The following is a 14,043-nucleotide window of genomic DNA, read 5'->3' as shown; positions in this document are numbered from 1 at the left end:
AGTGATTCAGAGAAGAAAAACAAGAATTCTAAAAGGTCTGTCAATGTTACAATTACTACAACGGTATTTATAAGTATGTAATGTGACAACTCATTCCAAAAGATATTTCTGCTACGAGAGAGTCCATTTAGTTTGTAAGCCTCACACCAATTGCTCTCATAATCGATGTGGTACATTGAGTCCGTAACAATCGACTACCCTTAAGGCCAACGTCCTCGTTGGTCGGCTGGTTCTTTGCAAGGCCACTACTCTGACTTCTCGTTGGTAACAGCGGTTTCTTTGTCCAGCCACCACTCCGAGTCGGCCCCAAACTTGTTATGATGGACGCTACATTTCTAAATCCAAGTTCTCATTTCCATGACACTAAACAAACTAAAAAATGAAAATGAAAACGAAAAGGAAAACGGGACACCAAAGGATTAAAGATGCCCAACCATTTTAAGCAAAAATAACGGAGAATACATATTCAAGTTATACTTATCTCAATGCTACTTGTATTGTCAACATGAGACATTGATTCAGAACCAGTCGAATCTGCAACCGAACTCTTGTTCTCATATACTAACTGAGATGGATATTCTGGGATCTTCAAATCTTCAACGTCACCTTCCAACATTTCCAACACTTTTTTCATTGATGGACGATTTTCTGGATTCATTTGTATGCACCACAGCCCAACTATTGTCATCTTCTCGAGTACACTCTTTCCAATCCCATTTTCATCAACAACATTGTTGTCCTGTTCTTCAATAATTCCAATCCCCTCGCCTTTGTTAATGCAGTCATATATCCAATATGGGAAATACTTGGTTGAATCATCTTTGTTTCCCCTCAACTCTCTGTTTACGCCTGCCATCTCCATCAGCAACATTCCAAAACTATACACATCGGCCTTGTGAGACACTAGGCCAATGCTTCTATTGATGAGTTCTGGAGCAACATAGCCTATGGTGCCTCTAGCAGCCGTCATCGTCACCGTGTCCTTATCTACGGAACATAACTTTGCCAGCCCGAAATCAGAGACCTTGGGGACAAACTTGTCATCAAGAAGTATATTGTGAGGCTTGATATCAAAATGCAAGATCTTGATATCGCAACCACAATGCAAATACTGAATCCCTCGAGCCACTCCAACTACAATCTTGAATTTCATATCCCAATCCATTGAAGATGCTTTTTCTGGGTTGAGTATGTACTTGTCAAGAGAACCATTTGGCATGAAATCGAGAATGAGGACGCGCTTGGATCTCTCTGCACAATATCCAACAAGTTGGACAACATTGACATGATGGATCCTCCCAATTGTTCCGATTTCATTGATGAAATCTTTGTCATTTATTTTGGCTTTTCCTAAGACCTTACTGCTACGTAATGGCCACTTCGAAGCTTTCCTTTGTAAACAGAGCCGAAACCACCTGCACCTAGTTTTTCTCGGAAATTTCTAGTCATCTTCTTTATGTCTGAAAAGGAATACCTGATAGGGGACAAATGGTTGTCACTTTGTAGGAAGCTCTCTATTTCCTCATATGCAGACAAATGCCTTCTCCGGAATTTGTAGATCAGGAACCACATCCCGCCGAGAAACCCCATGATGAATCTTACTTCCAAACTAACAACAGTCACATCAGAAAGAGAATATGGTTTCTGAAGATGAACTTTTCTTGGGAGCTCATCGATGGATTGAGCTCCGGGGAGCCAAACTGCATTTCCACACACATTGATAGCAAAATATGTTTACAAACAGAGTAAAGACATATTCCAATAACACAAATTACTCGAGACAGAAGGTGTGCAAGAAGTCTTTACAAGGTGTTGTTTGAGTCCAAAAGTAGGCCCCAAGGGCAATGATGATCATGATTTTTAGAGGAATGATTACCCCACCAAAAACAACAGCTGGAAATTTTCAATTCAAAGTTAATTACTGCCAACATACAAATTTCTAATGAAAATCAGTTACATTAGAATCTCACCAAGTATGAGCATTAAAATCAGGAGACAGCCTCCAGTTGACCCTAAATGAGAAATACAAGAAAAATTGTTGAGAAGTATAAATGTATATCTCACCACTTGTTTCTGTTCTTCTTAGGATTGTTTGGTCGCCATGTTTACTCCTCACTGGAGATTATGTCTATTCTTTTATGTCTTCTTTACAGTGCCAAGATTTCACTATATCTCATGATTATCCATTTTACACTATTATATTGTCTAACGAACTGAACGTCATCTTACTTTATTGACATGGAACATACCGATTATCTTACCTTTAGGTGATCGGAAGGAGTCCAAGATGTACACTGCAAATCCAGGAGCACAAAAAAGTATCAACAATAGAAATGAAATCCTAAACTCGTGAAGCAATGATCTTACCCCATTTATAATATTGTTGCGAAATGCCGCAATCAACTAGGTCATCTGAAATTCGAGAACAATCCCATGTTCTTCCTTTGCAGTAGCTACACATAAAACTGAACCAAGACAGATCAAATCCATATAGAAGACGCTGATGGATTTCTGAGAGCGATAAATTATTGAAATTTTGAGAACAACTAAATATTTGCAGTGTAGAAACTATTGTGCACATGTAGTCAATATCGTTGGGATTCAAGTACCCAACCTTTATGTATGTGTATTTGGTAGATTGCTCACAATCAGTAAGTTCTGTAAAATTGGAAGAGTTATGCAACGGATGCTCGCACCTCACCAAATAGATAGGCCTATTACTATCCATGTCACTCAGAAATTTAGAGAAAAAGCTATTCTCCGCATTTAGAGAATAGGAAGGAAGAGAACAGATGTTGGTGTTTGTGGAAATATCAGAGAGCCTGATGTTATGGTATTGGTAATCGATTTCTTTGACATAATATTTCCGGGAGTTGCGATAAAGTAAGGTGATGTTGTTTTTGCATACTAACTCGTAACCAGGGCCGCGACAGGTGTTGAGGCGGAAAGGGTAGCTAATATTGCGAGGCCACATGAAGAAGGGGGACATTTAGTTTGAAAGGAGTGAGCTGAGAGAATCAAGAGGGATGAGTAGATGAGGAAGAGGAGGTTTTGAGTGATCATTTTTCTTGGATTCATATTTTTCCTACACAGACTTGTCATTTTATAAGGAATATCTATAACTAAGTCTTCTCTTCTTTCATTGTCACAATCACAAATCTTAATCAAAATGAACACTAACTTCTGGGAAGGGCAAAAGATTGACTAGTTATGGCCATGATAATATTTAATAGCAGCAGGTCACGACCAACCCACTATATTAAAAATTAAGTGGGACTTTTTCAAAATAAATTAAGAGAGTAATTTCTATATTTAAATTTTGTCGTGTATGTTACTTTCATTTACCTCAATAAAATGTATATTTTTCTGTTTTCCTTGGAAAATAAAAGAGTAATTTGTATACTATTTAATATTACTTGAGAACTTAATCTTTAATTTAATCTAATAATATAGTTGGTTTTCCATTATGGTTGATAGTGATACGCTAAATAGTTGGTTTTCCATTATTGTTGAAAGCAAAATTGAGCTAACCATATTTTCAGGTTTAAACACGTCTATCATATATGGAGACTAAGGTTTTACTTTTATCTCCATCTTTTTTTGTGTATTACGGTTCTTTAAAACTAGAATAATATTTTGTTCTTAATAAAATGTGTAACAAGCATTTAATAAAGATCATGAGATATAATCTGTAAAAAAAAACATTTCATTTGAAAAGATTCAACGACTATGATAGTATAATATTTTTCTCTCGAGGGATCCCATATCATAGTTCCTAAATTCGTTGTTACCATAGTTGTTCGACGCCAGCTAACAATATAAAGTGCCGTGACTTTAACGATAAATAATAAATACATTTATCACTGACGACAAAGATCATTATCACATGTAGTGTTGTTTAACGGCGAACAAATGGCAATTTTGCACAACAATTTTGAAAGAATTGAAGTGAAAGAATGAAGAGAGATGAGTAAGAGAGGAAGAGGAAGTTTTGAGTGTTCATCATTCTTGGCTTAATATTTTTTCCAAATGCAACGCTATGGATAATGATAAGGCTAATTTCATGCATTAGTTATGGGGTAAAATTCTGTGATTTCATGGGTCTAACAAGGTTTTATAAGTCAGGTGTGTAGAGAAACCGCTAGCCCCAGGAAGAAAATGAAGATTGCCGGGGAGAAGAAGCTAGCGGGAAAATTAAGCAGAAAGAAGGAAGAGCCAATAGACCGAGGAGCATCAAATCAGAGGGCAAAATGGAGATTGCAGGAACAGTCTAGAAGCTCTGCCCGCTATAAATAAGAGCATGCGCTTGACATGAGCATCATCACTTTTCAGCTCTTAGCTTAGTTTTCACTTTTCTACACACACACTCACGGGGAATTTGGTGCGGGGGTTCACATTTCAGCTCAATAGTGTCGTAACACCGTCTCTACGGATGCGAAGAAACAATCATATTTTACTTTTCTGTTTACTTCTCGTACTCGACGAGTCCTCGCTGTTCGAGGCTCGGCTCTGTTTCGTTATCATCGTTGAATACTTCATATTTTGCAATGGATGTCGCTACTTTGGTTTCATTTGTTTTATTGTGGTGTTGTTGGTTTGATTTGCTGATTATTGTTTGTTGATTTGAGTTTGGAGTTGGTTTGTGAGGAATTTGTTGTTGATCGGTTGAATCTACGTAAACTTGTGAGGATCAGAGATGGAAATGATGTTTGATTGTTGTGGATGGCTTGGATCCGGAGTGGATTAAGCGTCCCGTGGATGGATCTGCTTGTTTTCGTTTGATTTAGTTGTTTAAGTTCTGCATTCTTGCTTTGCTCCGTCTGGTAGTAGTAGATCTGCTTTAGTTTACCTGTTCTTCATCTCTATCGGTTTAATTTCCTTTACTTTGCTTCGATCCCCGTTTTGCTCTGTTTTAGCTGGTTGTTTCGTGATAAATATTGGAGAAGATGATGTCGCTGTTAGTTAGTCCTTTAGTTAGTTATTTTGCAGCTTTTCAATCGTACTATGCTGTTTTGGTAAATGGTCCCCACGTTTAGCTTTTCTCTAGTCTTAAAACGATAATCAGACGAAGAACGTATAGGGAAAGAGCAAATGCTGCTGTCAGTTGAAATTTCAGAGACCCTCATGGTGAAGTTTTGGTTATTTCCGGGATTCGATGTAAATTAAGGTGACGTTGTTTTCGCATACTAATCCATAGCCGGGATGGCTATAGTTGCTGAGGCGGAAAGGGGAGCGAATGGGAATGAGGCCACATGAAGAAGAGGGACATTTTGCATAACAATTTTGAAATAATTGAAGTGTGAGAATGAAGAGAGATGAGTAAGTGAGGAAGAGGAGGTTTTGAGTGATCATCACTCTTGGCTTCATATTTTCCCAAATGCAAGGCTCTGGATATATGACAACCCAATTATGCATAATGCTCATCCACTCAACCACCCAATATTTAATAGAGAAGAAAACCAATAAATGAAAGAACCACCAATATTTAATAGAGAAGAAAACCAATAAAGAAAGACTTATAAGTCTTCTCTTCTAGATTAGTCAAAGTTTTGCTTGTACTAATTTCTCCCATAAATGATAAACCCTTGACTAAGTCTTCTCTTCTTTCTTTTTTCACAATCACAAATCTTAGTCTAAGTGGGACTAAGTCTTCTCTTCTTTCTTTTGAGCGTATTTTACTTTCATTTACCTCAATAAAATGTGTATTGTCTATTTTTCTTGGACAATAAAAGAGTAATTTGTATACTTGAGTCAGTTTCTTTTTCGCATTTGTTGTAAAAATAATAATAAATAGTTAAAATGGATATTATCATTTTAATAAAACGAGTGCAAAAAAGAAACGACTCAACTACCTTAGGACGGAAGGAGTACTATTTAATACTCCTATTACTTGAGAACTTAATCCAAGATTCAATCTGATAATGCAGTTGGTTTTCCATTATTGTTGATAGTGATATGCTAAATAGTCATTTAAATCCTACTCCAAAGTCAACAAAACAAAATTAGAAGAAGAAAAAAGTAATCACTTTTTTTACTTGGTCTTAGATCTCAAGATGTGAGTTTTGTGGTGTAAAAGTATGAAGAAAGAATGATGATCACTCAGAACCTCCTCTTCCTCAGAACCTCCTCTTCCTCACATGTTCATCTTTCTTCATTCTCTTTCGAACTTGTAATTATGCAAACTGCACCCCTTCTTCATGTGGCCTCATTCACAATATTAGCTTCCCTTTCCGCCTCACCAACTGTGGCGATCGTGGTTATGTATGAGTATGCGAAAACAGCGTCGCCTCCATTTATATCCACTCCCGGAAATACTATGTCAAAGCAATCGATTACCCATACTATGTTTGGTATGATGGAATAGAACGAGGGAATTAAAAAATACTAGATTCCAAACACTACACACACACTGCAAATACGCGCGCACACTCTACACACTATACACCTACTGCACACACTACATATAATGCACTCAAAATAAAAATCAGGACTAATTTAAATTAAATTATTTATAGCTTCAAATCCAATTATAACATAGTTACAAATCTATTATACCAAACATTGTTATACTCTCTCTGTCCCATTAAATATGCAACGTTTGCTTTTGCGCACTTGTTTGGAATAAATTATAATAAACAACCAAAGTGGTGAAAAAATAAAGTAAGAGAGATAATAATGTAGAGGAGAGTCTGCTTTACATTATTCTATTTTTTACTTTATTTTTTCTTCACTTTAATGATTTATTATCATTTTTTCAAAATATGTGTGAAAATGCAAACGTTTCATATTTAATGAGACAAAGTGAGTATTTAATTGTATCCTTCAATTTAAACTTTGTAGATGATTTTAGTTTACTTTTTTAACTATCAACTAGTAGGATTTATTCTACCCAAGCAGGATAACGTTTAATATTGTTCCATTGGTTCGACAATATGAGTCATTTTTTACTACAAATAGTAAATAGACTTACCAATAGACCTAGGTTGAACTTAATCGAGATTCAAAGAAAGAAACTGAGTCCAGTCCAACTTGTTTCTGTCATGGGCCAAGGCTGAGCCGATCTCAAGCAACCTAGGCTGAAATGGGGTTGGATCGGCTCAGTCTAGTTTTCACATTTGCATTTACTCATTACTCTTGTATTTGTAATAAAAACTAGATATATGGATTCACATTCAACTACTTTTTTAATAAAGTATTTCGTTATAGTTGTTATCTCAAGCAAATAAAAAAGTGGCTTAAACAAAGAGAATGCTACTGTTAGTTAAAAACATGATAAATTCAGAACTAGCGTATGTAATTTTTCCACTTCGATTTCTTAAAATAAACATAAATTAATTTACTCCATTATAAGTGTTTTATTAAAAGTACGACATGAAACCAAAATTGAGCTAAACATCTTTTCTGGTTTAAACAAGTCTATCATAAATGATGGAGACAAAGTTTTTACTTTTAGTATGTAACAATAAACCACTCATAAGGCCAATGTCCTCGTTGGTCACGGTTGATTCTTTGTCTGGCCGCTGGCGGAGGGAGAATAGAACAAATCCCCAAATTCTCATTATAATATAATATAGGATCCAATAACAAATAATTCACAGTAATGGCTCAGTGGTAGGGGTTCGTGCTTGGGCAAGGGCGTTTTTTGCTGTATTCTTCTCCTCTTCATATTATCCAACTTTTTTAGCCATTACTCATGCATTTAAAAATATACATAATGCCTCTAATTTTCTATTATAATTTTGTTAAAAATTTCTATTAATATAATAAATTTTCTTATCATCTCAATATTTTCTAAAGCTTAATCCTAATATATTTAATTTTTTATATTTGTCATGCATTGAATTTTTAAGTGTTTTCCACTCCTTTTTAATATTTTTTTCATTTTTATCGTTTTCCAATTATTATATTTTTTGGGATAGTGAATCTTCTTATCTGAGAAATACTAAAGACATGTATTAGTAAAGTGAAGATAAAAAATCAATTATGAAGCGCGAAATTGATATAACCGTACCCTTAGAATGAAAATCCTGGATCCACCACTGTCTATATATACATCTCAACAAATACCAAAAAAGTGAGAGGTGGAGCTGCAAGATGATACGAGTCCAGGCCTAACTACAAATCAGCCAGTTGACCCGGTCATTGCTTGGCCACAGAGACCAACTAACCTTAAAAGAATATGTTTGAGCTCTACATATTTCTAGGAATAGTTAGTTGCTAAGTAGCAGTTAATTAGTACTTCATCCGTCCCACAAAGATACTCTCACTTTGACCCGACACAGGTTTTAAGAAATGTAATGAAAAGTAAGTTGAAAAAGTCGGTGGGATGTGGGTCCTACTTTTAAAGTATTAGTTTTATAATAAAATGTGAGTAGGAATGAGTTGGTGGAATATGAGGTCCACTACCAAAAATAGTAAAAATGAAATGAGACAAACTTTGTGGAACAGATAGAAATGGAAAAGGGGACAATCTTTATGGGACGGAGGGAACAATTATTTTATTAGTGCAGTAGTGGTTATTAGTAGTTAATTTCGTAGTGCATTAGTGGTTTAGTGCAGTGGCCGGGGGGGGGGGAGGCAGGTCGCCCCCTCTATGCGACTATTTTCCTCTTATCGGGACGTAAAATTACCATGTCTGCCCCTTCCGTTTGCCTCCGGTGTCGTCCTGAACAACGAAAAAATAGCCATATTCGTACTAAATCAAGCCAATACTATATATTCCGCCCCCTCCGTTTCCGGATCCTGGATCCGCCACTGGTTTAGTGGCCACTTTCTAGTTTGTTAGGATAGTCATTTCCGTTTCCAAGTTTGCTATAAATAGGCCTTCTTGTAATTTCTATGAATTATTTTTATTAACAAACGTCTCAATGAAAGAACCAATATTATAGATGGAACCGTTTGAGTAGGTTCTTACTCCAACTATATTACTCTACGACAATTGCAAAATAGATGAATAGATTCTTCTTTCTTGATCATTCATAGCAATTACAAGAAGGCATATTTATAGCAAACTTGGAAACGGAAATGACTATCCTAACAAACTAGAAAGTGGCCACTAAACCACTAATACACTACTAAATTAACTACTAATGACCACTACTGCACTAATAAAATAACTACTAATTAACTGCTACTTAGCAACTAACGATATGTAGAGCTCAAACGTAATCTTTGAGGGAGTTGGTCTCTTGATCGTGCGGTGTGGCCGTTGAGCAATGACCGGACCCTCTTCTTAGTTCCGCTTTGCTTCTTTAAACCTCCCTTAGGCGCCATCAACTGAATTTTCTATTCTTAGAAAATGCGATCGTGACAGAACCAGTCGACCCCACCTTCACATTTTTTCCAATACCGCTCAAACCGACAAAGTGTGATTGCTATTCTCTTTGATTTTCCAAAGATGATAAATTGTCAAGGAAATAGATTGGCCTCCTAGTGGTAACTCGTGTGGAGTCTCCTCCTCCATGATATCTATAAAGTTGGGAATGAATGAGATTTGGGAATGGGATAATAAAAATGTGATGCTCGTGAATGATGTATCTATTACATTTTTTCATTAAATATGGTAGTCTTTGTCCAGTCCATATTTTTGCATCAAATATTATGTATGCATGACTAGATGAAATGTGACAATTTATCTATCATTCATCAAAATATCAAATTGAATACTACTCGCATTACTTCTCTCTATATATATGGTATGTTAAACTAAAAAGTACTCCCTCCGTCCCATTTTAGGAGTCCCAGTCACTTTTATACATCCATTTTGTAAAAATCATAATAAATAGTTAAAGTGGAGAAATGGTAAAGTAAGAGAGAGAATAATGTAGATAAGTTTTATCTACATTATTCTCTCTCTTACTTTACCATTTCTCCACTTTAACTATTTATTATGCTTTTTACAAAACGGGTGTGCAAAAGTGACCGGGACTCCTAAAGTGGGACGGAGGAAGTAAGATTTAATTATAGTATTTGAGTGTGAGTGTGATACCGAATTGGACAAGATCGGGGATGCAATTGCCGGTGAAGATATATCCGTTGATTAATAGAGGTGAGAAATGAAGAGAGAAATGAGGTGAGAAATGAAGAGAGAAATGTGGTGAGAAATCCTTTATTTGATGTTTGTGTCACGGGTTGTTCTTCCCCCAAACCATTTTGAGTTTTTATTTATTTATTAATCATAGTTAACAAAGAAACTTACTGTATAAACAAAAGAAAATAAAATTTAGAAAAATTGTTAGTTCTTAGAAAGAGACGAAAACAAATGTAAATATGAATAAATAAAACAAAAATTCAGTTCAGAAACTAATTTTAAAGAGCAATATGATGTTTTGTCCCCTTCCTTATTTATTTAATTAATTAACACTACAAGCCAGCAACAACCCGATCCCGAGGCATCGCTCAACAAAAAAACCACACCACCCACTCGACCAAGAACAAGACACCAACAATAGAAAAACAGAAATACCATATAGAAAAAGAAAGAAAGAAAAAAACACCAAAATCACAAAAGAGCACACCTCAAATGCCTCCAGCCACAAATCAAAACCCCACCAAACCTTCAAGAAGTAACAAGCCTCTACATCATACATACTCCCTCTCTCTCAGAAAGTTTGTTACCCCATCCGTCCCAAGATATTAGACCTCTTTCTTTTGGGCACAGGAATTTAGGAGATATTGTTTAGTGGTGTAAGTGAAGTTGGTAATAAAGTAAATTTTTATCATAAATAGAAATGGCTCAAGTATGTTGCGACAATTCAAAATAGTATATGGGTCTAATATCTTGGGACGGAGGGAGTACATTTTTCTATTTCTATCCATTCCACAAAATTTGTCCCGTTTCACTTTTTACTATCATTTTTAGTAATAGACCTCATATTCCACTGACTCATTCTCACTCACATTTTAATGGGACGGGAAGAGTAGTCCACTAGTAACTAAAAACAAATACTCCCCTAACATATGCGCATCGCTATTTTCCTCCGACACCCCAAAGATGATTTTTTCACTATCTAACATTCCAAGTTTCGTTTTCTAATTCCACTATTAATATTATCATACCTTCCTGATTTGGGAATAGCCCTTATTATAGAATGATTTGAGAATGGATTGAATATTCATATCTACAAATATAGTGATTCCAAAAACCTAAATTGCTCAAGTCCCTAAAATTTTAATCTTTCACAATTGCACAGTTTATTTTATCTAATGATTGAAACACGATTTAGTTGGTAATAGGTTGAGGGTTCGAGTCGTCAGTATAATGGTGATCTTTCAGAAAACACACTCCTATCATTCAAGAAAAGTGAGAATCATCATATTATATAACAATAACAAAAGTTACAGAGCAATAAGTTAACATAATACAAAGAGAAATTATTAGGCTTATCCACACTTCCTATACAGAGACTTGCAATTTTAAGAATAAAAAGATGTCTACTCCACATTCATAGATGGATTAACTTTGCCAAACTTCATAAATCTGCAGGAAAAAAAATTAGAAAAGTTACATAATCAAGTCGAGTGGCCTTACGAGCACTTAAGAAGTCGAGAGGAGTTTATACAGTGGTAATAATGGGCAAAGTCGAAAACATTGTGCAAACAAAAATTGGTATACTCACTTAGTACAGTTGAAGGTCTATCGATGAAGTGTAACCTCATCCCATTTGCCACTGCAGTTATAGTAAGAAATGAAAATCAGCAACTTGAAGCATCGTAAATCAGAATCTGCAACTTGGACCATTACCATTACCTTAAGAACTGGTTCGCCTTTGTTAGTGTTTGCGTTTTGTTTTGCAGCAGCCGCTATCTGCGCTTTTGCAGCTCTTCCTGCTGCTGATTGCTCAAATTGCTCTTGCCTACAACCGGGGTCGTAAAGGCATATTACACAATGTTTGAACATAATGCCATACGTATTAATGATTCTAACAGTCAATTTATTCAACGACTCAATGTGAACATAATGACACAACATTTTTCGGAAGCTGTCAGGCAAGCTGGTTATTTATTCAAGAGCAAGTGGCATCATAACATTCTAAACGACTCAAAATGGTCATATTTTACATACTTTTCTTTGCTTCATGACCGTGCTATCCCTACTATAACGCAACTTCTCAGACAGAAGCTCCGAGAAAACGGAACTAAAATAGTTAACATTTCCAAGAACTGTTCTAAATTACTTATTGTAATTAACATCTGAATTTGACGTTGGTGGGCTAAATCGCCAAAAGGCACCTAAGTTCCGCATTACGGTTCTGGCTATCCCTTTTGGTTTCTGTAGAGAGTGACATTGTCTCAAACATATCTATTGTGTCTTTTGACTAAATTCTTACGGATCTTAAGGCCATTCAGCAATAATCATAGACACCGTTGTTTTATGAGACATGCTCCTTTTGAGTGACACAATCTAATTAACACATACATCTACGCTCCTCGTTATGCTTGTGACTCATAAGGATTTATCATCCCACGACCTAACCTACCTTACCAAGAAAATCTACCAAATTCGTGAAGCTTCCTGTAGTAATCTATAAATCCTCATCATCATTCATCATCATCATGGACATGATTTATCAAGAAAAAAAAGATCACATTTGTTAAAAAACTGTTTGTATAAATCAGCAAGGGAAAAAAACACATTTTCATTATGAGTTTAATCATTGATGAAGTCATTTCAGTAGCATTATTAGAAAAGTAAGCATTATGAGTCACAGTTTCTGTTCATCACTACAGTGACTACACACATTTCAACTAGTAGGAGAGGCCCTCGCAACGAAACACAAGGTTTCAAACTTGCTATATATTCGATATGCTCATTCATCTATGACACAAATCAATGAAAATGCAGACGCCATACAAGCGCCTTTTCGACTAGTTTCTATTCAGTGACCTTCCTAGTCTTCTCTATTCCCTTTAATCATCTGTGCATACATTATTTATCAAGAAAAAAGATCAAATACATTACAAAACTATTCTTATAAATCAGAAAGGGGGAAAAAAGACAACATTTTTAATAATAAGTTTAATCATTGATGAAGTCTTTGCAGTGGCATCAATAGAAGGATAACAACACCAAAAGCAATAAGCATTACGAGTTCCAATCGAGCATTCACATTTTCTGCTTATCAATACAGACATTTCAAGCAGTAGGAGGCAACGGCACACAAGATTTCGAATTCGATATCTATTCGAAACACTCATCAATCCACAACACATATCAATGAAAATAGACACCATAGAAAAGTGTTTTTTCGATACGTTTCCATTCTGGAACCTTCCTAATCTCCTCTATTTCCTTTCACAACACCTCACACACAGCTCATACTAAACTAGCTCATCAATTCAAAGAAGCATATGAAACTTGTAGCAATCTGCACCAATGAACTATTACAAGAATTGAACAAAAATCTCCATAAATCAGGTCAAATACTACCAATAACAGCGATCAAAACAACCAAATTCATAAAATGGAATTCAGAAATAAAAAATAACGAAATCAATAATCCCAACTAAATTACTACTCCAAGATCAAACCTTTTCTAAAAAAGCAATCTTGATCAACTACGTCCAAATAATCATTTCCCAATTCATGCGATCGCAGTCCGAGATAAGTAAAAATTGCTCCAATCAAGAGCTAAAGGCCCTAATTCGACAAAAAAAATGCATAGAAATTAACTCAAAACATAGAGATTGAAAGGAAAAGAAGAAAACCTTTTCTGGGCAGCTTCGGCGGCTTTGGCGCGGGCTTCTTCGGAGGCTAAACGATCCTCTTCGCGTCGACGCTGCTTGCTTCCGCCATCGAAACAAGCGAAGCAACCCATCTCACGATTCTCCTCTATCTATCTGTGATTGATTTGATTCAATTTATGGATATGTGAAGTCAATTTAATTTCTGTTACCAGATTGTATTAATGTTCTAAACACGCTATAAAATATTAGAGCTTTACTGTATTTTAATTATAAAATTTATTTAAATTAAATTCATCAACATTTGAAATAGTAGAATACCAAACGACTTTGTTTCATTATGAAAAAAAAAAAGATTTA

General features: G+C 35.6%; 1 protein-coding gene and 1 pseudogene across 1 annotated transcript; both read right to left on the bottom strand.

Annotated features, from left to right (window-relative positions):
* Positions 1 to 5: 5 nt before the first annotated feature.
* Positions 6 to 3,069, bottom strand: LOC125201203 (annotated as a pseudogene).
* Positions 3,070 to 11,292: 8,223 nt separating this feature from the next.
* On the bottom strand, positions 11,293 to 13,895 carry LOC125215635. The gene is made up of 4 exons (XM_048117114.1): positions 13,708 to 13,895; positions 11,750 to 11,855; positions 11,619 to 11,669; positions 11,293 to 11,479 (listed from the first exon to the last, which is right to left on the bottom strand). Exons 1-3 carry the CDS (start codon positions 13,815 to 13,817, stop codon positions 11,655 to 11,657), a joined length of 231 nt encoding a protein of 76 aa, XP_047973071.1. The 5' UTR covers positions 13,818 to 13,895; the 3' UTR covers positions 11,293 to 11,479; positions 11,619 to 11,654.
* Positions 13,896 to 14,043: the final 148 nt, after the last annotated feature.

This window comes from Salvia hispanica, chromosome 1 (genome assembly GCF_023119035.1).
Source record: "Salvia hispanica cultivar TCC Black 2014 chromosome 1, UniMelb_Shisp_WGS_1.0, whole genome shotgun sequence".
NCBI lineage: Eukaryota > Viridiplantae > Streptophyta > Magnoliopsida > Lamiales > Lamiaceae > Salvia > Salvia hispanica.
Note: the sequence above shows the minus strand (reverse complement) of the source record. Positions and strands in the feature narration are given on the sequence as shown.